At 39.6% G+C, this 26,566-nt stretch overlaps 1 protein-coding gene across 1 annotated transcript; it reads right to left on the reverse strand.

Moving 5' to 3' along the window:
* Nucleotides 1-167: 167 nt before the first annotated feature.
* IARS2 (isoleucyl-tRNA synthetase 2, mitochondrial) lies at nt 168-26,543 on the reverse strand. The gene is made up of 23 exons (XM_058801425.1): nt 26,329-26,543; nt 25,758-25,880; nt 24,768-24,924; nt 23,649-23,797; nt 23,509-23,558; nt 23,303-23,412; nt 23,127-23,217; nt 22,629-22,744; nt 21,385-21,554; nt 20,507-20,597; nt 20,164-20,315; nt 19,081-19,241; nt 11,712-11,814; nt 11,011-11,104; nt 5,716-5,824; nt 4,854-4,956; nt 3,788-3,913; nt 3,281-3,412; nt 2,603-2,709; nt 1,657-1,802; nt 1,311-1,501; nt 640-784; nt 168-528 (listed from the first exon to the last, which is right to left on the reverse strand). Exons 1-23 carry the CDS (start codon nt 26,530-26,532, stop codon nt 374-376), a joined length of 2,985 nt encoding a protein of 994 aa, XP_058657408.1. The 5' UTR covers nt 26,533-26,543; the 3' UTR covers nt 168-373.
* Nucleotides 26,544-26,566: the final 23 nt, after the last annotated feature.

Raw genomic sequence — 26,566 nt, forward strand, 5'->3', positions numbered from 1 at the left:
TTCTGTTTTGTAAAGAGGACTGGCTCTCTGGGGTTATGCTGAACTACCAGCTGCCAGTATAAAAATTAAACAAGAGCTGGTTCAGATTTTCTCTTAAATGGAAGTGAACTTCCACAGAACACAGGTTGCTAAGAACAAATAAATCACTTGGTTATTTTTAACCACCCTTTTTATTAAGCTGAAAAGTGATATACACAAGTAGTGTATATATATATATATTTATATATATATACACACACACATATAAGGTTCCCCAAAAATACATGATACCTCCTGCTCAGGCTGGGGCTTAAGCATCCGCTTCTACAGGTTCCAGTTAGCAGACCTGCTGCTTCAGCCACTTGGGAGCAGCTTTTGCATAGGCATTTTGTCTTCACGTGCTCCCCTTTCCAGCAGCAAGGACTTGGAGGCACCGTGGGCAGGGAGTGCTTGAGGACTCGGCTGTGTATCTCCTGCAGCGAGGGCATTTTGCTTTGGCAATGGGTTGGGCTATAACTTTGTATGAAGATTGTTCACAGATGTCACCACCTATCAAAGAAAGTGGAACTGCTGAGAGAGAGGCTGGAGCTGTAGGTAAGACTCAAGCCATGCACAACCCTGTGTTGTAGTGCAGGAGTCTGTCTGGAATGGTTTTCTTACCTTCCAAGTTAATCAGAAAGGTCCCTTTTATGATGTTTGCATCTGAAGGTATTTCTTTGGGGAACTCGCTCAGCAGGGTTGTCTGGGAAGCCATCATTATCTCATTTAGCTGGGAAACACTGGAAGTTTCTTCAGCCTGCAGTGCCTGGGGGACAGAGAGCTTTCAGACTTGGAACTTGGTTTTGTTTCTTAGCAACATCCAGTCTAGAAAATAAATGCTGAGCTGTGGCTCCTAATGGAGTGGATGGTTTGAACCAAGAGTCTGATTTACTCCTGCTAGGAGGAGGGGGAGAGACTTGAACTGCAGTGGCCAAGAGAAAGGTGCCTGAGGGCCAAGCAGCTGCCCATAAGCCAGGGACAGGGACAGCAGCATCCCACCTTGGGATGCTGCATTAGAACATTGCCAGCAGGGTAAAGGGGGTCCTCCTCCAAGAAACCAAAGCTGACTTTTTATTGTGAGGGTGGTCAAATACTGGCACAGGCAGCCCAGAGAGCTGGCAGGATCTCCATCCTCAGAACTATCCAAAACCCAATGGACAGAGGCCTGAGCAAGGAGCTGTGCTGTACAGGCTCCAGCAGTGCCTTCCACCTGAACCGTTCTGTGAGTGGTAAGTACAAAACAGAAGAAAGTTTTCACACAGGCAACACTACTCTTAGTTGCATTTTTTTACCTCCATTAATTCAAACAGCAATCCAGGCTCAATTACAATGATGACTTCATATTCCAAAGAGTTCTTGCCAGAGATGGATCCAAGGAAGGACTCTCTCATTGCACATGCACCTTCTATTGCTTCCTCAATGCCAGGCTTCTTCCATGCTGAGCTTGCATTAATCCAGCCAGTACGAAACACACCCTCTGAGGCTTGAAAGCAAAACAAAGCAATTCTTATTTTAGTCTATTTGGGTGTTTATGAAATGAATAAAAAAGAATGGCATATTTCTGTAATTGCATTCCTTATAGCTGTGCAGTTAAACAGTGCACTAAAGGAATTGCTTAGCAGTGGGTATGTGCTTTACCTTTCTTGTAAGGGATGTACTGAAACACCTCCTCTGCCAAGTGGGGCAGGATGGGTGCAAAGGAGCGGATGATGATGTCCAGAGCCTCTGCCAGCACGGTTTGACACGAACGACGCTTAGGATCCTTGGCTTCTTCGCAGTAGAGCCTGCAAGATAGCAGGGAAAGCTGGAAGGTTGTTGCTATGTTCATGTTTCTGCTCAAGAGCCACGCTTCTGGGACTGCCAGTGGACATGCAGAAGTCTGACACCCCCAGCCTTTGTAAGGAAAGCTTTTCTGGAGTGCCCTTTCCTAGGAAAGCACAGTGAGCTGCAGACAGACCATCCGCATCTGCAGCCACAGGAAAGGAGTTTGTCATGGGAAAGGAGATCTCTAAATGGTAATTGGGGGAGAGAGAATCTGTCCTTAGGGAGCTGGGCCTGCAGCTGTCACCCTTTGGTTCATCTGTAAACCTCAGCATTAGGGCGTCTTTTCCCCCCACTCCTCCTTTACTCATGTTCTGGCAACTACAGATCAGTAGAACCTCCTCCCCTCCTACCCCATGAAATAGGCCTTGCACATTTACACAAGTATCAGTCACAGCCTTACGATTCTTTCACTGATCTAAAAAACCAGATAAATAGGCTGAGTTGCACAGCTAACTGCTAAAAGCCCTTCTGCTGTCTTCCCAAATTCAGATGCACATCCTTTCTGGGTAAAAATATAGATCCAAGACTCTGTCTTTAAATATTTATTTGGTTTTAAATGTGCTCGTTTGATGACCTTTTAAAGTGTTTAGTACCACCAGTGGACAGAAGAGAGCACAACAATGACAGCCACTCAGCTGAATGCACTGAGAGGTCCTTGGAGATACCTGTGTTCACCAGCATTCATGAGGAACCTTATTACCTCCATCTCAGATCCATTCCTTTCTTTTTTCCCTTTCAAAGGCAGCAGGAAGGAACTCACCTGTCCTTGATCATGCTGAAATAGAAGTTAGACAAGCTTCTGGAACAGAATGATTGCAGCAGTCGAACAACTTTGCTATAATCATATTGTTTGTAAGCTTCTGTAACCTGGGAGAGGGAGGTAAGAACAGTGCATTGGTTTGCATCACACACCGCCTGATAAACTAAACTTACAGGAAATGGAATGAGTGGCAAAAGGTCTGGCAGAAACTTTAAAAGGTTGTTGGAGGGGAAAAAAAGTTAAGTCAGTTAACAGTTAGGCCAAAGAAATAATTTCCATTCAAGTCTGAGTGGAAAGAAAAGGGGAAACCCCAGAAACCTTGCCCATGGTTTCAGCAAAATGGTTCTGAGTGACAGAAATGTCAAAGTTCTGTACAACAGCAAATTTCCAAAGCTCTAGTTTTTGGGTTTGTTTTTTTTTAATATCTAACTATTTTTAAAGACTTCTAATTTGAGCCCTTAGGCAGTGAGTGGGAAAATCTGGTTGATGTCCAAGTTAAGAATGTAAAAAGTCTTCCTCAAAAACTGAGATGGCCTTAAAGGAGCGTGCATTGCATTGAAGGATCCTTTGTGGTTGTAATGTGCCTGCTTGACACACACATTTCACTCACACATCCAAAGAAAATAAAGCCAATGGAAAACATTGCACACGTGTTCATCTAAACACAATTCCCCTTACCTTGCTGCCATATTCGTGCAGTAAATGCAGCATGTATTGATCCACTATGTACATCTCTGCAGGGGGGATGGAATCTGTCTCTGGGTTGAAGCCCTCCACATTTCCCAGCATGAAGCGTAGAGTGTTCCGGAGCTAGAACAACCCAGAGCAATTAAACATTATTAGCCTTCACTTTCGATTAAACACAAAATGCTCATGTTCCATCACTAGCTAAAATTGACTGCTTTTCAAAATGATTGTGTGAATAGTTACAAAGGCATCATAAAGAACACAGGGCAAAAGGACCTACAGAAAAATAACAACTGGCTGTTTTCACAAAGCACAAAGCTGTGAAATGAGTCTTTTCTCAGCACACTTTACTATTTGACCCACAGGTGTAAAAAACAGTAGTACCTCCCTAAATAAGCTTGGAAAAGTTTTCTTTAGGCTAAAGACTGGAAAACTTTGCAAGCAAGACACAGAGAACCTGTTGTTGGGATGAATAGTGTTGGCAGTGGTGGCTCTTACCTTGTTGATGTCATCTCTGGCAGCACTGAGCACCAGAGGCCCAATCATCACCTCCGTGAAAACATTGGATTCCGCCACCCACCAGCGGAGAACATCGGCACCGTATGGAGGATCCTTGGTGTGATCCTGAGGACAGACAGGAAAGCACAGAGCCATAGAATAGCTCCAGCTGAAAGGGATCCATTGGGATCCAGTCCAACTCCTGTTCCATGCGGGACTACCTATAATTTTATGTGCCCAGAGGTTACTGTGCTTGGAGGCTTCCCCTTCTTTTAGTAACCCACACCTGCAGTGCTCTGTGTACAGGCAGTGCTAGAACCCAGGTAAGCTGAGAGAAACTCATCTGCAGCCTTAATTCCTCTGAATGCTTCTCATTAAAACAGCCATGTTAGTATCTAAAACTACAGAAGTTTTTCTTCACCTTCAGACTGTTTTCAACTCTGAAAACGGCTTTTCTCCTTTGTGAAAGCATAGGAACAATTGTGTGTTTTAATTAATCAGATAAGCAAGTCATGCAAGGATTGATTCTTTTGTCTAGTGAGTTGCAAAATCTGCTCAGCAGCCTCAGAAACAGCACCAGTGGGACTGGGGAGGGAGGGAAATTCAGAGCATATGAATGCACTGCAGTGCAACCTCCCTGACCAGGGAATGAAGTTTCCAGAGTCAATAAGAGCCTGAGAGGAGACAGATTGCTGGGGTGCAGTTGCTACATCTGACTGCTCCACTGCCATACTTGGTAAACTTCAGTCAGTCTCCCAGCAGAGTTTCATTATTTTAATTTTTTTGTTTGTTTTTATTATTCCTCTTCTCCATTACTCCATCAACACTGGTAAAAAGGAACCATCCTACACCCTCTAAATAATTTTCTTTTCTCTTAGTAGAGAATGAAGGTGAGGGGTTTTCTTGCACTACAGTAGAAGCAGCAGAAGTCAAGGTTTTCAGACCAGCCAAATGGAACTGCAGTATAGCCAAAGAAGAGCCTGACAGAGTTCTGCCACAAGACAGCAGAATCTGGCAGTGAAAGGTTTTAAGTGGCAGTTCTGAGAAACTCAGAAGCTTGACCTACTTCGCCTCCATTGATGACGACATCAGGGTCAACCACGTTGCCAACAGACTTGGACATCTTCTCCCCTTTCTCACCAACAGTAAAGCCATGAACCACCAGAGTCCTGCAGGAAAGATTTTAGTGAAAACAAAACCCAGGGGAAAATCTATGCTAAGAATTGATTTCTAATGAGGATATTCTTAAGTCAGTGCACACAGAAACCCTGTTTAGGTGAGCCTGAGGCTCCATCCCGAGTTCAACCAGCCATGAATATATCCTGTACTACCATCCATGGAGAGCAAACAACTTTATTTTCCTCATTTAATTTTGTTCTGTAAGATTGTTTAGATATCTAAGGCATGAGTATTTCAGATTAAATAAAGACTAAAGCGTTATTTACTTTTTAAGCCAATACATTTCCCAAAATTGCACAGCCTCCTTGCAGCTGAGCCACATTCCCCTTCCCTATGCTCTCCATCTTCCAGGAGGTAAATGGTGTGCCACCGCTCCAGCAGAACACAAGCACACAGCTATTCCCAATTCCCTACAGCCTAATGTTGAATTCACAAGTCAGTGATCTTGGGAGATTTGCACATTGCACTTCCCAAAGAATTTCTTTAATTGTGGGAGTGGGAGAGATAGCAAAAAGCCCCTTGTATCTGATAATTCCTAAATTACTAAGAATGAAAACATTATTAGAATTATGATAGAAAACAACAGTAAATGAATTACAATCTACTATGAGAAAACCTTTATACTGAAAATATAAGAACACAAAAATTGGTACTGGTTTGGTTTCTCTTGTTTATACACTACTGTGCACATTTCCAAAAGCCCAATATTCTATAAATGGACTAGAAATGTATTTGCAATCCACACTTACTTGTATGGTGCCTTTTTCCTTGCTGCTACACTGGTTAAGAGAGAGGACTGAAACCAACCTCCCAGCTGGTCTTTTCCTTCAAGGTATGTATCCGCTCTCTGATCTGCACCTTTAAAAACCAGAACGTTTTATTTGAGATATCAGACCTTGTATCTTAAAACAATTAACACACAAAATCTCTGAAAATTATTAGTAACATTTATCTTGCTTTTTAAACCCAGTAAGTAAGTTACTTTTCTTAAATGATGTGTGGTTACTTAACCATGATACAAGGGATTCATTAGTATTGCAATTTTTAAAAGAATCCAAAACCTGCCACACTCCAGAATTTAACAAATCAGCTCGCTCTCTCCTGAACTAAATAGCAAAATTATGAAAAAAAAAATCATGCTCAGATTGCTTCACAGAAGTCATCAGAATACTTTTCAAGTGCTCCTAAACAAACTGCAATACCCAAGAAAAGTTCACATACTTTGGAATTAATAAAAATCTATGCCACCATCTGAAGCGTTCCCAGTTGGAATGACTCAAGGCACAGAGGTAAGGTGCCCAACCAGCCCATGAAAGGCATTTACAGAGGAGAGCAGGTAGCTTTGGCAGTGACCACAGCTCTCCTGTGACAGAATTTACATTTTTGGTCACTGATGTTCCAGGAAGATTAAAAACTTTGGGAATGAGTTAGGACAATGTAGGAAACAAGAAAGCCTGTTGGGGATAGAGGCATCTGGAAAAGCCTGGCTTGGGAAGGCTGAGTAGAAATATTATTCCCTGTAAATACACACATAGAACAAAAGAGGAATGGTAGGGAAGAGCAAGTGCAGCTAATGAGTACTTTAGAGGAAAATTGGGCTACAAGGCAGGCAGGATATTAGCCTGACTGCACATTAAAAGCAGAAGAGCTAAGCCAGCTACTCCACAGGGTTGAGAGAGGACAGCACAGTTTAAATGGCTTTACTGGTGGAATTCAGTCGCTGCAGAAAAAGGTACAAACTTGTTGACTCAAGAAGTCCCTCCTTGTCCTAAGCAATCCTAGACAGGTCACCAGAGTGAGAACAGAGTAATGTGAACACAGCAGAACATGCAAGTCAAAGCCTACAAAGGTGCAAAACCATACACATATTTGTCAGGAGTTTAGTTTTGATTCTGATGGTGTTGCTTTCTCAGTATTCAGACAGAAGTTTCTCTACTCAATTTTTATTCACTATCTCCTCTTTTCCTCTTCCTACGACCCCTGAGACAATGCTTCTTTCTGCCGCTGACACACTTGATTTATTTGTTTAACTTAATGGAAGTTTCAATATTAGATCCATCCTGCAATAAAGGGAAGTTCAACATTACAAAGGTCAAGGCCACACAGTTCCAGGTAGCACAGGAAAAATGTGTGGGTGGATATCATGGTTTTTACACATCGGTTCATTCAGTCAAGGAAATCTACAAAGAGTCTGGGGTTTAGAAGTACAGTAAGTAAGGAGCAACCTTTGTATTAAGAGACTGCAAAAATACTTGTGAGGACTAGATAAAAAAAAAGAATATTTGTGGTAAGGAAGACAGTAACATTAGAAAATCTGTAACACATTTGTTACTTACAACTAGTTTATGAGCCACTGGTTTTAGAGAAGTGAGCTTTTCATGGAAATGCCAGTAGTTAGAACTTGGAGGAGAGAAGAATTTCAACAAACAACTGATTACAAACAGCAAAGTGGATTGGGCTTTTCTGACAGGAACTAGTACATCTGGCAAGCTGGCTACTGGTGCTTGCAAAGTTAACAGAGGCTTGAACGTTTTATCTGTAAAATACAAACATGGGGTTTGCATATACAAAACCTGCCTTATAAGTAGCTCCCCTTCCTCAGTTTTGTTAAAATTGTGATTGTTATATAAAAATTAGTTACAACAGTGCTCACTTTTTTTTTTAATAAATGGAGAAGTATGTCCAACAACCCCAAAGAGACTTTTCTGTTTATTTTAACTGAGGTATAGTACATAGGTCGTTAAAGAGAATTACAATTTATGATCCTTCTGGTTTGGATTTCAAGATTCCATATCTTTGATCTTACAGACTTTGACTTTTAGATTAAACATAATGTGTTTTAATGCCAGGAATGAACCAGCTAAGATAAATTCAAGCCTCTCAGTCAGCACAAAAGTTTAAACACTTAGATAGGCAAGCTGTAAAATAATCACATTCATTCAGTTAAAAATTAGCCAATAAGATAGGGAAAAAAGTTATGATGTTGAAAACTACCATCGTTGCAATACCCACAAAACTGTGGGTAAAAAGCTGTGTGACTTTCACCAGTGGCAAATCACATCACAATAAAGTCCAGTGTACATTTTTATATGAAATATTTTTAAAAATAATAATCTCAAAGTTGTAGTGAAGATGGCACTCTGCCCATGAGGAAAATGTTGGAGAATTTTAAGACATTTTAAGAAATCTCTTAAATGGATGCTCCATAAGGAGCTACTGAAATGAGCTCTGTCAGAAGACTGAACTTCAAAGCAAAAGAACAACAGAACAAGTGCTGGGCACCACAGCATTAAGTATTTAAAATTAGCACATGCTTTTGAACAAAATTTTGCTTTTACCACACTTTCTTTTTGGAAGCAGTGTATTAACACTCTTCTACCTCACAGCAGCATTGTGAAAATGCAGTTATCCGTGTCTGAAGCATGTGTAGCAAGAAACAAACAGGATGAGAGGGCACAACAATAAACTGTTCAGTGAAAACAGTGTTAGGCAAACAGAGCATTAAGAAAGCAAACAGCATCCCCAGGAAATTTTAGGGAATTTCACAGAACGTTGCACTTGTGGATCTGCTCTCAGTGATGCTAGTGAGTGGTGTTTATTTCACACAGTCTACTTGTAGCTGTACAATTTTGGGTTTGTGACTACAAATCTAGTAGCCAAATCTCCGATTTTAGTGTGTAAGTTGCAGCTGCCCCACTGCTGACATGGAATGGTTTGGTTAATCTGTCATTTAGCTACAAGTGGTACTTTAGGCACACCCAGGCTGGAAAAAGGAAGCCAACCATAATTTAATGGAACAAGAGTAACTTTAGGCTATGTCCATCAGAAATAGGCCCAGTCCCTGGAAGGAGATGCAGTAGGACAAGCATTAGAAATAGGACTGTGCAAGGGCAAAAGGTAATGCAACCTATGATTTACACCACTGGACTTGGCTGTCACTGAGCAATTCCTTTATCCTCATTCAGCAGAATCTCTCATCTTGCCCCTCTTCACCCCCTTCCCAACCTGCTTTTATTTTGCTGACAGCAATCTGTGTGGCCATGAGCCAAAGGGATTCATTTTGTAACAGCTGCACCTCCTTTAGTGAGCTTGGACACAGCTGGGGCAAATGCACTGAAAACTCAGGCCAAGTTCTGAGTCACAGAGACGCTGAAGAGAAGGAATTATTTTTACAAGACTGGAACTGACAGGGAGATCTGTAACATCTGTTATTCCTGCTAGTTACTAACAGATCATTGACTTAGAATTTTCAATAACTTGAGTTCAGGCAGAGTGAAACAAACATTAGTCTCAGTTTTAGTCATCTTTTATATCCTGTAGTAGCCTGAAAGTAACTCGTGCTGTGAAAGAACCTCTGCCACCAACACTGACAGAAGGCAGCAACAACCTCTGCTATCACTCATCTCCTACCACAAAATTAGTTCTTCACATAATGACATTCTCTAAGCAATCTTGGATTTCTCCAAGAATTCCATCTTTTTTCCTCCAAGAGTACTTTGGAAAACAACCCCACCCATTGGTCTATCTGTAAGCCTTACTTATTATCACTGACATTGGAAGAAGTTCTGCAAAAAGCTTTAAAAACTGGAGCACATTTCGGAAATAGATGACAAAACTCTTAATTCAACAACGTCTCTTGCAAAGTTTCATGAAAGGTGAGTTAAACCAGTAATTTGATATGAATCACAGACTGTACTTCACTTCTGGCAGTCGCTGGAAGCCTCAGTTACACAGAGAAAAGGTAATGCAATTTTTGTGTCATTCTGGAAAATAAATGGGGTTAGGAGGTTACACTGCTGGTTAGCCAGTGCCCAGCTTTGACAGCAGTGGGGCCACTCCAGTTATGTCACACAGCAGAAGATGATGCCTTACACACACCAAGCTCCAGCAAATTTCATTAAGAGAGAGGACTAGGTAGAAAAGAGCAGCTTGTAGTAGTTCCATGAAAGAAGTCTGTATTGTGATGACCCAAACATTTATTAGACACTACAGAATCCATATGGGAGCTTTACACAGATTAACAACGAATCCAGAGCCGTGATTCTGCTATTCCTTATGAAAAGTTACCTCCTTTACAAAGGATTAGAGGACTGAGGTGTTCAGCTCTTTAACAATGCAAGTTTGTAACTGCATAAAATACCACTACTTTGTTATAACTTTCAAAATCAAACCAGAACATTTTTAAAGAGCATAAACCTCAATATATGTAAAAATATTCTAGAAAACTAATGTTTGCTGATGGTACATGGTTGCCTGACCATGTTGCTAAGAAATAAAACTCTGGTACTAACGTGTTTTATAATTCAGCAAGATTGTTATCATGCAATTGTGTACAGAGGGTTTAAAGTCCAACAGACTTGATGTATGGCACCAGACTCCTCCTTTAGAAAAGACTCCTGACTTTGCACTATCCTTCAGGCAAACAGTGTGTATTTTACATCTTTTTATACAAATATCTATCTGCTACCTACTGAGTAGCAACTACTGGCAGTAGGAGCCATAAATAGCATATAGCAAGTATAAATATTTTAAGCCACAATATACTGCTTTAGTTACTGAAAGTAATGAGAAGTGAGAAAGCACACCTACACTTTTAAATGATAAAACTTAGACTCAGCAGCTGATCTCAGTCTTTGCTATTTGTCTGTGCTATTTGCTTCAAATAGCACAGACAAGCACAGACTGAAATTTGTTAACTAAAAACAATTTAGGAGTACCAAGTAGCAGCAAAGTACCTTGGCTGTCTGTGCCATGAGACTTTTCCACTCAAAGCAAGTATGAGGTGATCAGCAGTTACACAGTACACAACGTGTCAGAATCATTAGAGCAGCATATTAGAAAAACCTCAACTTTAATTGTGGTGAAAATGAGTTTGCCAACATTAAATCCTTATCTTTACAAGCAAAAGCAGCTTTAAAAGTCACAGACAGCCCGCTGATGGCATAATCTGCCTCAGTTGTGCTGACACCAACAGTGTCACACAGAACAGTTACATTTTGCTCTCCAAGTATTTTAAAATAAGGATCAACATAGGGATTCTTTACCTTCCAAAACATGAGCCCAGGAAGTTCCACTGTCAAACCAAATGTCTAGGACATCCTGTCCCTTGACATAATCCGAAACATCATGACCACCAGCCTAGAGAACAAGTGAGAGAACAATTATTAAATAAGGCAAATAGAATACTCTACATCATCAATGCTTTTCAAAGCTAGAAATAAAGCAAATTTTGTTTCTGGACCAGTTTTGTACAGGTTCTGTTACCAACTTTGTGAGTGAACACAAAATAATGGAGGTAATTTTTGACAAGAGTTTTCACATGGAAACTCAAGGTAGGGCAAGGAAAAATTACAAAGAAAATCTCAAATGGCACAGTAACACTACAGCTTTGTGGTAGCTTAAGTACACAATTGTTAAAGAACAATAAAAAGTTAGGAAGAACTAAGTAAAAATTCTAATCCATCTTAATGACCAAGACCTAATACATATTTGGGCTCATAATTTGGTTAATTAGGATGTCACTTTCCTCCTAATCTAAGAGGAGGATGGAGATTTCTGCCCTGAATTAACAGCACAAATCCAATTGTGTGTGTGTTCTGCCCCACTCAGATCTCACTTTTTGAACATTCCTTTCACAATGAGGGTACAAGACTGCAGAGGATCATGGGAATAAACAAAATTTTTCTATTCTTTCCCATCACTCAACTGTCTTGAGCACCTGCTGTACCTGAAGTCAGAAGTTTACCTTTGCTACAGCCTCTTTTGACAAGAGTTGTTCAATAGGGAGGGCCCACCATGCATCTGTTCCTTGCTGCTCCACTATTTTGATCATATCTGTGATGGTTTCACTGGGTTAGGAGGAAAAAAGGGGTTTATGAATGGAGGAGTTAATCACACCTTTCCCCAAGCATCCCAGACCCAAAGCAGTGAGAGAAGCTGATACACAGACCAAGCTACTAGAACCTGTGATTTTCCAGCTTCTAATCCATACAAAACTTGACAGAGCTTACTGCCTGCATTGAATACTTTCTGGCTTTGCCTTCCAAGATGGGAGGATTTGTACAACATGCAAAAACCCACATGGATTCCAAACATCTTCTTCTGCAAATACCTCATAATTGGGGCACTCAGAAAAGATGCCAGCAGCTTGAAAACTTCTAAAATCCATTTTATTTGCTATTTATTGACCTTGAATTTAAAGAAACTACACAAGTATTTCCCCTCAAAATATCTGCTCTTTTTAACAACAGGTTTATTTTTCCTACTGGATACAGAGACTTTGAGAACTCATGTGGAAAGGAGGAGTGAGGAAATGACAGCTTCTCAAGTAGCACATACACACACACACATATACATATATATACACTATACATATATATATATATATACATCTTAAGCTTCCAGTTGCCTGAATTTCCCAAAATTAGCAATATATATTATAAATTGTAATAAATATAAATATTTTAATCCAAATAATGTAAGAAACTGAAAATTCTGCACCCATAGAGGATGATAATAAACCACTCAATATACACTCTGAAGGCAATCTATGAGTCCATATCATATAGCACCAGCTAGGACAAAGGTCCTGAAAATAAACAGATATTATGGAAATAAGAAAAATTGAAAAGTTAACTAAGCATTTTTTCTGATCTGAACAGAGAAGGCAACCTCAAGGTGTGCAATTCTGTGCACTACTTATGACACATTCAATCCTTGGCCCTAACAGGTAAGGCTATGGGGAATTGATTTTTAATATTGCTTAATACCAAGTCTAGACATAAATTAAAGTATCTTAAAAAACCAAAGAGGAACCTCACATACTTTGTCTAGCTGATTCACAGACCACTTGCTAAAGAGGTGATTTTTAAGACATCTGCTGTATTTAAGGAGTACAACAGATCATCCCAACCTGCCAAGCTCAAACTAAACCTGCTGTGTTACCCAGGACACCAGAGATTTATTCATAAACCAAGAAACGAAGATTTAATCAGTTAACTAATTTCTTGACATAGTATTGCAAAAGGGGGAAAAGTAAAATAATTATCTGGCATAATTTTCTTAAAAACACGCAAGGCAGATGATCTTCTTCAGTCTTCACTCAGTTTTGTGTTTGGTTTTCAGCACAGTATTTTACTGCACTGTTAATAAGCTGAGCTACATCACTAAAACACTGAATGGACTCTTACACTCAGGGTTTAAGCATGAAAACATGTTCTCCAGGAAGCTGTAGAACAAATTACTTCAGTTCATGACATGAGGTGCAATGGCGAGAAGAAAATCTAGTTTTGCTCTTGACTGCTCCAATTGCCATGACAGAATATCAATTTTGTATCAATCAATCACTCATCAATTAATCAATTCACTTCTCAAAACAAATTCCCTGTAGAACATCTCAGCAGATTGTCTACAGGGAGAGGCCATTAAGCAGCAATACTCACACATGGCCATCCCTGTGGCACCACCACCATTCTGCCCCTTTCAAACCAGCCCAGGCATCATTCACCTTCCATTTTAATGTAGGGCACAATTTATGGCTTTGTAATTTCTCTTGCTAAAACAACACTGAGCAGCTCCACTTGTGAACAGTACCACTTCTTTACAGAAATATTTGCACAGAGGCCTATTTGTCTGTCTATACTTCCAGTTTTGAGTGTTACTTCTCCAAGATAAAAGCTAACAACAACCCCAGTACAGGTACAATTCCTGGCAGGTAGCTGATGTGCAACCCTTATGTCTTGCCTCCTTTACCCTAAATCTCCAAATTCAGAAAGCTCACAGGAAACACAAAAATGAAATTTGCCTCAGCCTGGACTAAACTATTCCTCTGAATTTGTCTTCTGTAGGATGAGTACCTTCCACTGACAAAGCTGGATTTACACCCTGACCTTTAGTGATGACACTGCAGCACCCAGGAACATTTTAGAAAAAGCAATACACAATATTATTTTTTACTCTTTGCCAATAGAATTTTCCACCTTGGATTCTTCTCAAATACACTATCAGTGTATTTTTAAAGACAGTTATAGATAACCAGTTGTCTTCACCTGAAGACTGGAAGAGGTCTCTCCACAGTTTCAATGCCTTCTTCTAACTGGCTGAGTCTTACCCATAGAACTCACCAGCAGAAGACAAGAGTAGCTAAATTAAAAAGAGGATGATTTACCCTAAAACATGTTTATTATCATGTAAAAGATATGTGTATGTTGAGTGATTCATGCAAGAAGTAATTCAGTGCTCAGCTACTAGCTCTGGCCTCAATGAGAGCCAGAAAAATTCTCTGAACAGGAATCACACCCACAACTAGTACAGAAAAGCTACCAGCACATCCTGTAAAGCAGAAAATTTAAACAGGAACTAAGCCTGTCTTCCACATAGTTTTTTCATATTGCAAACACACTTCTGTGGAGGGACATAAACTCCAGTGATGAATTAATTTCAACCTATACATTTTAAAATATTCAACAGGTATTTCACAATATCAATATTTGGAGGGATTTATAAAAGATGATAAATCCAGCTATAGATCAAAATTAACAGTTATCTTGGACAGCATATAAAAATATTCTCTTAATAAAATATTTTTTCCTTTCCATCAGAGGTGGGGGAGGGGAGAGAGAAGAAGGAAATAAACCTTTGCTATTACTGTCCCTTGGGAAAGCATAATAAAATGCCTGCCTTCATTTACAGTAAGCATTGCCAATGTCACACAAGACTTGTGTAGCCTTGCAGATACCCCATTCCCACAAAACATACCATGAGCTAACCTTTTATCAAGTATATTGCCATGCAATGCAAAGATTACACTATTAATTTATGAAGAGCAGATTTTTTTAAAGATATTTTTGTTACACAAGAACCAACAGGTACAATTATGCTACAGATAAAAGTTTTCAGATAAGTAAAAGAAGGTCAGATTTGTGTTATCAATTACTTACAAGAAACAAGGAGTCAAGGACTGAGAAGTCAATTTTTTATTGACCAATATTCTCAAAATTCTAGCATAGTTTCAAATCATGTTTAAAAAGACCCCAATATTTTAGCAGTGCATGTTTCTTTCACTATACAGTGTTTCCCTAGGGAATATAAGTGAACTTTAACAAACAAACATTTTATAAAAGGAGGTAGTTTAGATGAAAGACTTCCAGGGTACCTTTTCAACAAATCTTTTTTACTCCTACAGTTTAAAAAATACAAGTCAAACAAACCAAGCCCCTGTACCTATCTCTGCTCTTCTTGCAGGATCCTTATGATAAACTTGACTTCAAGGAGAAACAACTTTATTTAAAGTATCTGCATTATAAGGAGCAGGACTTTTGCAAAGTACTTTTCTGTAAGGTGCAAGTGAAAACCACCTTGCTCAAATAACTACTCATCACTTTATAATCTGCAGCCTTCAAGCCATAAAGGCATTGTAAAACTTTGCCCTTTATTCAGGGGCTATCTGGAAGAACTTGCATTACGTGTCCCTGCTACGCTCTGACACCCCTACGGCAATTCACGCTACCACGGCTCCAGCCAATCACCCGGGAGCCAGGTATTGATTATGCTGCACACTTATTTAATCTGTTAACAGAAATTAGCCAGCATTAAGATACAGGCAGGAGCAGAAGAACACAGAGCCTGATGTTCTCTCCATCTCCTTTCCAACAGCAGCAGAGAGGGAAAGTTATCTTCTGCTTTACAAGAACGTCGATACTACAGCTGTAAGTACTATGGGGATGGTAAGCTGCTACTAATTGCAATTCACTGAAATGTCTTCTTATTTTAAAAAACAAATTAGAGCACAGGACAGACCTCCTTCAAAACCATGTCGGGTTTTTTTTTCAGAAATTTGATATATGTGTTAATCAAAGTCACAGGGATATGGACAAAGGCATTAGAATGATCTTTGCATTACTATTATTTATTACCAATATCTGAACAGTGAGTTTGTAAAGCAGTTATTGCATGAGGTCAGATTAAAGTTTGTATTACCTGTGCTGAGCTACTACTGTAAACACAATTCTTGTATTTTAGTTTTGGAGCTTTTTCTTCTTTTCCATGAGTTACAGAGCTTCCTAGATGGAGAATGTTTTCTCTTGAAATCTGTTAAATTTTGAAAGCTGTCACACAGCATAAGCATCTATTTGTGCATGTACTCTATATTACTTTTAAAGTCTTTTTTCTCCATTTGTCTAGAAAAATCCCACAGAATCTCACCTCTGTATTCTTACTGAAAATGGCAATAATGAAAAAGTGCTCTCTCTTTTCTCTCTCCTATAAGGAATTTTTAATAATTTTTACACTCCTAGTCACAATATGATGCAGCATACTCTGCATATAAGAATTTAAACATCATTGGCATATTAAATTTCTAACCATAGATGACAATATAATTGAATCAAATATCTTTTAGGGTTATAGGGGGGCCACAGCAGCAAGGAGACTCATGGAGATTCTGCATTGAACATCACAAACTACCTCTTGGCTAGAAAGACTGGATTGCTGGTGTGGCAAAAACACTGTTAGAGAAAGCAGCTCCACCTTGAAAGAAGGGCTTTCAGCGCCTTTTCATGGGACAAATTCAGGGACAACTCTCAGAGGCAAACAGCAGTTTATTTTAGGGACTTTTTTTTTGTTTTTATAAGTCTTTTTACAGGTGATACATGAACAAGATCACTCAAGATCGACCACTGGTGCTCTCATATGTAACAGCAACTCCATGTGGACTACACTGACTTCCAGTGGAGATGCTGTTACTTTTGATAGCCACTCACAAACTCCACAGCAGCTGCTACTGAAAGGTTGTTCATCCAGCATTCAAGTTAAAAACAGCTCATGTTTTGAAATGCAAGTTATTTACTGGTGTTTTAACAATATTAATTAATCATACCAAGTATGAAACTTCCACATTAAAAAGTATGTCAGCAACCTGTTGTAATATGATTTTCAAAATGATTATGCAAATGTAACAAAACAGGCTTAGCTGCAGTTTTCAATAAGAACTGGTGTCCAGGAAAATGACCTATGAATTGACAGACTGTCTTCTGCATTTGCCTGTCACTTCTATAGGCCAATATTCTGTGCACTTCTACTCCAGTTACAGAAGTCTCCTACAGTTAACTTTACAAATATATAATTTTTAGAATATTTAATGACTGCTTTACAATTTCCTTTGAAAATTCTACCAAGAGTAAGTAAAGTTAGAAGTAAAGAGTACTGGCTATAAATGAACATCTGAACCTGTCAGTCAAATGAAATAAATCTCTTTTCAAGCATAGTGAATATGTCTGTTTTTTTCCTAAATGCCTCTCTATTCCCCAGATCAATTCTGCCCAAACATGCCATGCTGTCCCTTTGTTCACTCCCCTATAATTCTTGCTGCTGGGCCAACACCTACACACAGAGGTGGAGGTGTTAAGCTGTGGCAGAGTTTACCACATTAAAATGCTGTGATTGCCACATTTTGCACAGTTTTGGGAATAACCTCACACAGCTTCAGCACTCACAAAAGGCAGGGGCTTTAATACAGGTCATGGCCTTTCAAAGTGATTTTACTACAACCTAAGGAGCTTTCAAATGCTTTCTGTCCTAGCTCCTCAGTGTTCAGAAGGAGCTCCTGCTTCATGGTGCCCCTGAGTTTTGAGTGCCAACTGCTGGACTGGTTTCCATTACACTTTTTTGCTTGTAAAACTATATATTTAACCATTTTTAAGCAACACACACACTCTCAAGGCTACTCTTCAACCAGAAAAAAAGAATTCCTCTGAGACAGTAGTTTTTTATAGAGACACACACCTGCTTTTTTGCAGGTAAAGTAGTTTTATGTCCCACAAATCCTCCACCCATTTATTTCCTGATGTGTGTCAGCATTATTCAGGCACTCTAAACGACATTGTGGCTACTGTGGTCTTTTCTCACAGTTATTGCCTACAGTGAGAGAGCCAAAGTACATCTCTCTGCACACCTACACACCCAGTCACACCAGGTGAAGTTAAGGACTACCTGTCTAAAGTCCATTCCCTGCTCTCCACACCCTGAGCCTCACCTACTACTGTCTACTATCTACTGCTTGTGTGCTCAGCACAGCCTCTGGAAAACATGCTAGACTCCTGCAGTACATTTACTCAACACCAGAATAAAAAACAAGTTCTGCAATGGTATTCAAGTTCAGCTGTAAAAACTTACAAATTTTCACAAAAGGTTGTAATGTTAAGGTGTACAAAACTGAGTTACACCAGCATATCTCAAGGCAGAAAAAAATTATGGAACTAATTCAATGAATGTGGAACTCCACAATACTCTTTTTATGAAATCACTCCTAGAGAGCATACACAACTGAAAACCTTTGTTCCCCAAAGAAGTAAAAGCAGAACTGTGTTACTCCTTACAGGAAAGAAAAGGAACATATTTGGTTGTAGCAGTTTGTTTGTAAAACAAACTTTCCTTGTTTTAAAGCATAGTTTGTATTTCCTCCGCATTATGTTGTCTGTAATTCCTGAAATGCAGTGTTTGCAATATCTGGATACTATTAACCAAAAGATGGCAGAATCAGACTAGCATCTGAAGATCTAGACATACCAACCATATAGCTAAGGGTCAGTTACGCCTGAGGCTGCTCTTTAAAACCACTCCAATTTTGTTTTGAAACAAAATGCACTTATTTATTCTGCAACCAGTGTGGTTAAGCCATTTCAGATCTCACTGTCACTTAACTGCAAAATGCTATTTTGACACAGTACCTGGACTATTTAATGTACAGTGGTACAATTACAGTTGCCATCTATTTTAACCACAATCTGCATTTCACTGCTTGCTTAAATGGAAAGGCCAGTCATGACTGTCAGCTCACTGAAGATGAGGGATGAAAACAGCAATTAATCTCAAGAGCAGTTTGCAGGTAACTTAAGTATGTAAGTAAATTGATTCCTATTATTTATGTGTAATTCACTTCCAGCCACAAGCTTTTGATTGTTTTAACTTAAATCTAAATTAGATCTGCAAATAAACAACTACAAGTAAAAGCATGTATTCCTACTTGAAATAATAAGAAGTTTTATAATATCACTAACTGTAGCACAACAGACAGTGCTTCTTCTGTCACTTTGCAGTGTCTAAGGCTAGGCAGGTACCTGTTTATCAAGCATTCTCCTGTGCTCTTCTGGTAAAAAGCAGGAATTGGGACGCCCCAGCATCTTTGCCGTGATATGCACCAGAATGTCCTTCTGTCCAGCATCTCCAGCATCCTGTTCATTGCAGATGTAGGGATCACTTTCACTTTTTTCAGCACATCCTATGAAGGAGACAGTGAACTGTTGAACATGCTTCAGCTTTCCCACCAATAATGTTTATGCTGCCAGTAAAATATGGTACAGATCTACTCTCCCATTCCCAGTATCAAACAACACATTCTCAGGCAACTGCCCGCTGCTCTTCAGTAACTTATTTGAACACTGCATATACTGTGTATTTCCCAACCAAACCCCAGTTCTCTGATTCACTAGCAGACAGACCCTAAAAATGAGTTTAAAATGGCATCACTGAATCTGAAGTTTAAAAGCTGACTGTATCTTGTTCTGTTGTCTACTTTGAAAACCCACCTTGACACAAACTGTCTGTAGAGGGCTACCACTCACTCCCAGCCCTGCTGAGTAACCACTGTGTTTTCATCCATTCTAGATAAAGATGGAGTATATACCTCATGCCTTAATTAGAATAAAATCACTGCTACCCTAAGGTGCTGGCCTGAATCTTCTGTATGGATCTACATAACTTCAAAGAGCAAACGACCCCAAGCTTTAAAGCTAGGACTGTGACAAAATTAACAGGGCAGCAAACAGATATCTGACCACATAAGACTAGCCTAACAAAAAAAGGTAATTTTAACAGTGATTAAATTGTCTTTTCTAATTTAATTCCTTGAAACATCATCTTTTAAAAAATATTTTAGGAAAAAAACCATCAGTAGCTCTAAGAGACTTCTGCATCTGTAAATAAAATGAGCAAATATACCAGTCAGTGCAGCGACCCTGGATTATCAACATTGACAAAAGAATTGACAACATATTTCACTTCAACAAGTAATTAATGCTTTTCAACTACTGCTCATAAACTCTAGAGAAGATAATATTCTGGAGAGAGTTACAGCAAGATTTTTTTGTTGATTCCAAGTAGCATCAGTTGTCTTCAAGTGTCTCATAAGAAAGAAAAATTACCTGTGCTGCAGCCTTCACATCTGCTGTGTTTACAAACCACTGTTTGCTGGCACGAATAATAATTGGTTTTTTTGTCCTCCAGTCATAGGGGTAACTATGCACATATTTCTCCTCCTTTAACAAACTCCCAGCTGCTTGAAGCATCTTAATGACTGAGAGAAAAAATGAGGCAAGATTAAATTTCAGTTTGAACGTATGGCTGCTGTTAACCTCAACTTAGTCCTTTTCATAATCAACACTTAGCAGGAAATGCCAAAATATGGCCAGTTTATACAAACTCTCAAAATATACCTGCAGGACTGTAAGTGATGAAGTAACAAATGGTCAAACACCAAATACTCACCAGCTTCATTCCCTTCTTCAAGGACATTCTTGCTTTTAAGTTCAGGACCTGCTGCTTCTGTGAAATACCCATTTTCATCCACAAGGCAATCCTGAAAATAAATAAATTATTCATGTCAATAAAATATCATGTGGCATTTTATTATCATTTTGGTATTCAAAAGTGAGTTAAATACTCTACTGGGTGACTCCTTTTCTGATGAATAACAAAACATTTAAGTACACTTCAGATTTAGTGAACTGCAGTTTAGTAATTTACCAAGTAAGTGAATTTCAGGTGTCAGAAGAAACGAGCACCAATGCATTTGCACACATGCTACAACTATTACACAGCACAGTCACTGGTATTTTAGTGACTTTTCAAATAAACAATGCAAAATAAAAGCAAACCTAACCCTCTCCATGCCCCATATCCTGAATCTTCACTCCCATCAATCACAAACTGGCTATGCATAAACGAGCTGTATTTACATATGTGTTTAAAACAAGCTTTGCTGAAAAAAAAAGTAACAATGACCTACATAACTGGTGACTTACTGATCTGCATGTAAAAGACAATTCTGAGTAGTGAGAGTCAATATCTGAGAAACATTCTCTGTGTTCTCCTTTAAAAAACAAAACCACATAAAGAGCAGAAAAATCTGATTCTAACACCTCCCTGTAAGTTTTAATTAGCAGAAGGAAACTTCATTCTTTTATTCTGTACACATTTCCTTAAGGTTAGTCTTGCATTCCTGCAGGCCATTAGTGATACTCACACTTCTGTGAATGCTTCAGAATATTTTCAAGCTTTATGCACAAATTAAAACAAATAATTTTGGTGTCACACAGTCAATCAGTTGCAGGAAATCAAGGGCAACAGCTGAAAAGATAAAGTACCGTGGGCAGCTGATGGTGGGAAGCTACGCTGTAATCTTCCATACCATGAGCTGGGGCTGTGTGAACTAATCCTGTCCCTTTTGTCATTGTCACATGATTTGCAGGTAACAGGGGAGAGACTCTGCCAGGAATGGTGGGATGAGCACAAGAACCATCTGCCAAATCTGCACCTGAAAAATACAAACAGAAGATAAAATAAACACAACTCACACGTTCAACTTCTTCTATCAGAGAGCAGAAAAAAAACAAGTGGTTAAAAAAAACCAGAAGAAATGTTATTATTAAAGCCTTGCTGCAAGTCACGAATCACAGAGATTAAGGAATGTGCCATATGACAAAATGTGCACAGAATGATTTTCTCCTAGAAGGAACATGATTAAGAACTGCCATCACAAAGTTATGTACACAAATACAGAAAAGTAACAAATACAATTAATTACTGAATATATGGGAAGTTAAAAACAACAGGTTTCAATATAAAATTTCTTTTTTAACAAGATCCAACTCTATTACTCTTGGATGTTATGTGTAAATAGTATGAAGAAAAAGTTGGAAGTGTGATTCAAAAAGGTGGAAGCTGTGAGAAAAAACACCCTCAGTAATTTCATCATTAGGTAAAACAAGACTTCCTCTGAAAGAGAAGGCATGGAAAGACACCAAAAACAATAAAGAAAAAAGAAAATAAAAAGTCATAGAAACAGAATCCTCACCTCCTTTACAAATGCATATTTCCAGCACTGAATCACTGAAGGAGGCAAATGAATAAAGCTCACAAATGACACACCAAATCCCAACTCATGACACTGAATCCCAAGCCTGCCTGTTAAGAAATGCCACTATGCAGTTTATTAGGGTGCCAACTCAACTGCTTTAGTTTGTCCAGATAGACAACAGCCACCTACAGTACCTCACCAGTCATGCTTGTAACTAGTCCCCTCTTGTCATCAACAATGGATGGAAAGACAAACTGCAGTGTAATTAAGATTTTGATACTGAACAGACTACATGTGGACTTACACTCTACACCTCATTTTTCCATACATGATGCCATGAATTTTAAAAATTCATTTGAAATCTATGGATAATAATTTGAGCTACAATACACCAACAGTAAACCTGACAGACTCCTCCTCCTTGTATTATTTTAGTGAAGCATATTCTCAAATTACAAACACATTTAAATGAAGCAGTATTCAGACACCTACAAGCAGATCTCTAAGCAATTTAACAATTATAAAACCTACCTTTACACGTTGATACAACTTCAAACTGTGTGTCCAGAACAGCAGCTGTAGATTCAACTCTATCTGCAGCAAGGATGAAGTGCTGTCCAGTTGTTGTACATTTTACAATTGAGTATCTGCAATGCAAATGTGAATTTATGATACTAAATAATTACAAACACAAGAAAGCTACCAATTTGTGAAATTCTTCATCTCTAAAAGACAGACAAGTATGCTTTACATGTCCAATTCACTCACAAATCTCAAAATTCAAGATAACCTTGAAGAAGAAATAAGAAATTAAGAAGAAGAAATAATTTAATAAAAATTTAGGCAGAAATTAATATATTAGTAGATATAGAATAAAGCTTACAATTGCAACACTTAAAACAAAAAACCCCAACAATACCCAAAAAATATGCCTTAAGTAAACTGTAATGACAGCCCAGAATGTTTTAATTTTGCTGCTAAATACCAGTAGGGACTAACAGACAACTGAAGCAAGTGGATGACACCTACGCTGAGTCAGGCATGTAACAAACTGCTTGATTGGCTGGCACAGTCCAAGGCTGCGTGGTCCAGACTAGCACACTAGCAGGAGATGATCCATCTACAGATGGAAATTAGGAGTACTTTAATCACAGATATAACAAAAATCAAAGCTGTGAGTCTCTAAAGCCACAGAGAAGTCGTACCTATCACAGAAGTCAGCTTAGGTGGCAACTTCAGCAGCGGAAATTTCATGTACACAGAGCGACTGATGTGCTGCTCGTTGTACTCCAGTTCTGCCTCAGCCAAGGCTGTTCTGGTACACATCAAACACAAGTTACATGCTGCAACATCAAAAGCTACTGGCATCCTTGCTAAAATTATGAAGACAAAATAGTAAGTTGATTCTTACTTTGTCGAAGGGGACCAGAACACAGGTTTATAGTCCCGGTAAATTAAACCCTAGAGAGGATAGTGAGGGGAAAAAAAGAAAGTTAGGAGAAACAAAACTCATGAAAAATCAATACAGACTTCCATAGAAGTTCAATATACCTTATCATACATCTTGTAGAAGACTCTCAGCTGGTTTGCTTCGTACTTTGGATCAAATGTAAGGTAGCAGTTGGCCCAATCTGCCATTACACCCCAACGAATGAAGGCGGATTTTTGTTTCTCAATTGCTCTTTCTGCAAATGCTCTGGCTGAAAGGAATGGCTCCATTAAACACATGGTTTAGCACACTAAGATCAATAAAATATCACTTAAAATGCACTATTGATTTTTTAGTAAAGCCAGAGCTGAATGTAGTGAACCTATGCCCTAACCATTATGGTTCAAAATACATACATTTCAGATTGGTTGTTACAAAAAATGACTGCAAAGAGTAAACAGGCTTGGCGCTTTTTCACTAACACAGGAATATTAAGCACATGTCCTTAGACTACAAACTTTCTTTTTAAGAAAGGGGGGAAAAATATACTTTGTTAGGAAGAAAAATTTCTCAAAATAAGTTCTCAACATAAAACCAATAAGAGTGAAAGTTAACTCTCTCTGTTTATGCTTATTCAAAATTTTCTAAGTAACATACATCTGAAAATAAGTTAGTCCATTTCATTATCACAATTTCAAATTAAAGAAATTTCAATTGCTCATTACAAAAATCTTTGCAGCTGAATGATGATGCCTTTCAACCCATATTGTATTTGAAATTATTTCTTCAAAACAGTTTCCATGTAATACACACTTTCTCCGAAAGGGTCCCCCCTATAGTTTTAGAGGATTGTTAAAAAGTCAACAAATACATTCCTACTTGTGATACTGAGCTAAGCTGTCCTGAAAGAGCCTGACTTCTACATGCATCTTTTCAGTTCCTAATCAAATTCAGCCTTCAAAAACCAAAAGGATGCTTATCTGATAAATTGCAGCTTCCTGCCACTATACAGTTAATCCAAGCAGACATCCAAATCCCCTGCCCTCCTTTTGTTTTTTTTAAACTGCGGGTCAATGCTCTGCATGCCCATTACCGCAACAAATTAAGCTTGTGTGAAATTATCCCATTTCATCAGACTCCAGCCTGCTCTACCTGCTTGCCAAATACACCCAGTGATCATAGAAAATGTCACCAACAGCTAAGAGAAAAGGCCACAGTGAAGTCTAAAAGCCTTCATTTACCTCTCTGCCGAATTTCCATCGGTGAAAGATTTTCAGCTCCTTTGACTTCTGACAGTGCCTTCAACTCAATTGGCAGCCCATGGCAGTCCCACCCTGGCACATAATGCACTTTATAACCTCTCATCACATGGAATCGATTGGTGATGTCCTTCAGAATCTGAAAAGCCAAAGGGCCTGTTATCACTTTAGCTCCCCCTTATGGAACAGCCACATTTGTAATTAAGCTCCTCCTGTTTAAGAAATACCATTATCAAAAACTGCAGGATAAATTTATATTTAAGACCACAGAAGCTCTGGGTGCCCCATCCTTGGAAGTGTTCAAGGCCAGTTCAGATGAGGCTTTGAGCAACCTGGTGTAGTGGAAGATGTCCCTGCCCATGGCAGAGGGTCTGGAACTAAATAATCTTTAGGGTCCTTTCCAACCCAAACCACTCTGTGATCCAAAGACTCTGCATTTTTTTTTCTTGCTTATCATTTTATACATTGGCAGAACCTTAGAGGACCTCTGAATCAAGGACTTCACAACCAGTGTAACTGAGAGATGCAGCTTATAAACTCGCAAGACTTGAAGTGAACAAATCTGACTTACTCTCTTTTTTAAAACACTGAGCTGGACCTACAGCACTGGCCTAGAGCACATTACTGCAGCCCAAGCTCTGGCACTGGGACTGTGAGAAGCTGTGGGTGACAGCTCACGATTTGAGTCTTTCAAACTTGATGGTCAGCGCAATGCTGTGAATCTCAAGGCTGAATCAAAAAGAACACCGAGCATTCAGTACATGGTATTTATGTTGGGGTATAGTATCTATGTCAACATGGCAAAATATGGCATCCACATAATCATACTATTGCTTTTTAAAAGCCCCAACGACCAAAATCGCAAACATTTTAAAGTGCTATTGATTTAAATGGGAATGGAGAACACAGGGCACATGACGGCACGTTTTTTACCACTTCACAAGAATAAAGTATGAACAAGTAAGTATTTACTTTGTTTAATGCATGGCCAACATGAGCGTCTCCATTGGCATAGGGTGGTCCATCATGTAAACAAAATTCCTGTTTTGTCTTCCTTTGCCTTTGCCATGAGTACAGTTCCGAAAAACCACATTTCTGTAGAAACAACAAGAAAAAGACCAAAACTATCACAACTCTCTGTACCCTCAAAACGTCTGGATGTAAAATTTACAACAAAAGCAGGCAGGCAAACAAATACAGTTTTCTAAGTCCGCAAGAGAAGACATTAGTGGGTTTTAAGTACGAAAAAGGCCAAAGAGGGTGAAATATTAGGCCTGAGATTATAATCCTAGCACTGCACTACCCGGACGGTCATTACTCTCCTCCAAAACAAACTGCATAAAAGTTATGACTATCCAAACCAAAAATATCTCAAGAGCTCGAGCTTTTCTTAAAACGAGCCCGGACTCGCCAGAAGTTCTCCCTGCGCGGCGGGACCGAACACAAACCCCGGCGGCCACCCCCGCCCTCCCGCCGGCCGGGGCTCGCCGCGCCCGGGGCAGCCCCGCTCCTCCCGGGGGAACCGGCCCGGCCCCGGCCGCACCTCCTGCGTCTTCAGCTCCGTCTCGGGCTGCAGCCGCCCCGGGAGCTGCGCGGGGAAGCGGCTGCGCGGCAGCAGCACCGTGTCCCGGTACCGGGAGTCTTCCCGGCTCTCGGCCGCGGCCTCCGAGCCGGCGGAGCGCGCCCAGCCCCGGGCGGCCCCGGCCCGGGCCCGCGCCAGCGCCGGCGCCCGCCAGGCCCGCAGCATCCTCACGGGCTGCAGCCGCGCTTCCGCCGGCGCG

This window comes from Ammospiza caudacuta, chromosome 3, assembly GCF_027887145.1.
Source record: "Ammospiza caudacuta isolate bAmmCau1 chromosome 3, bAmmCau1.pri, whole genome shotgun sequence".
Classification (NCBI taxonomy): domain Eukaryota; kingdom Metazoa; phylum Chordata; class Aves; order Passeriformes; family Passerellidae; genus Ammospiza; species Ammospiza caudacuta.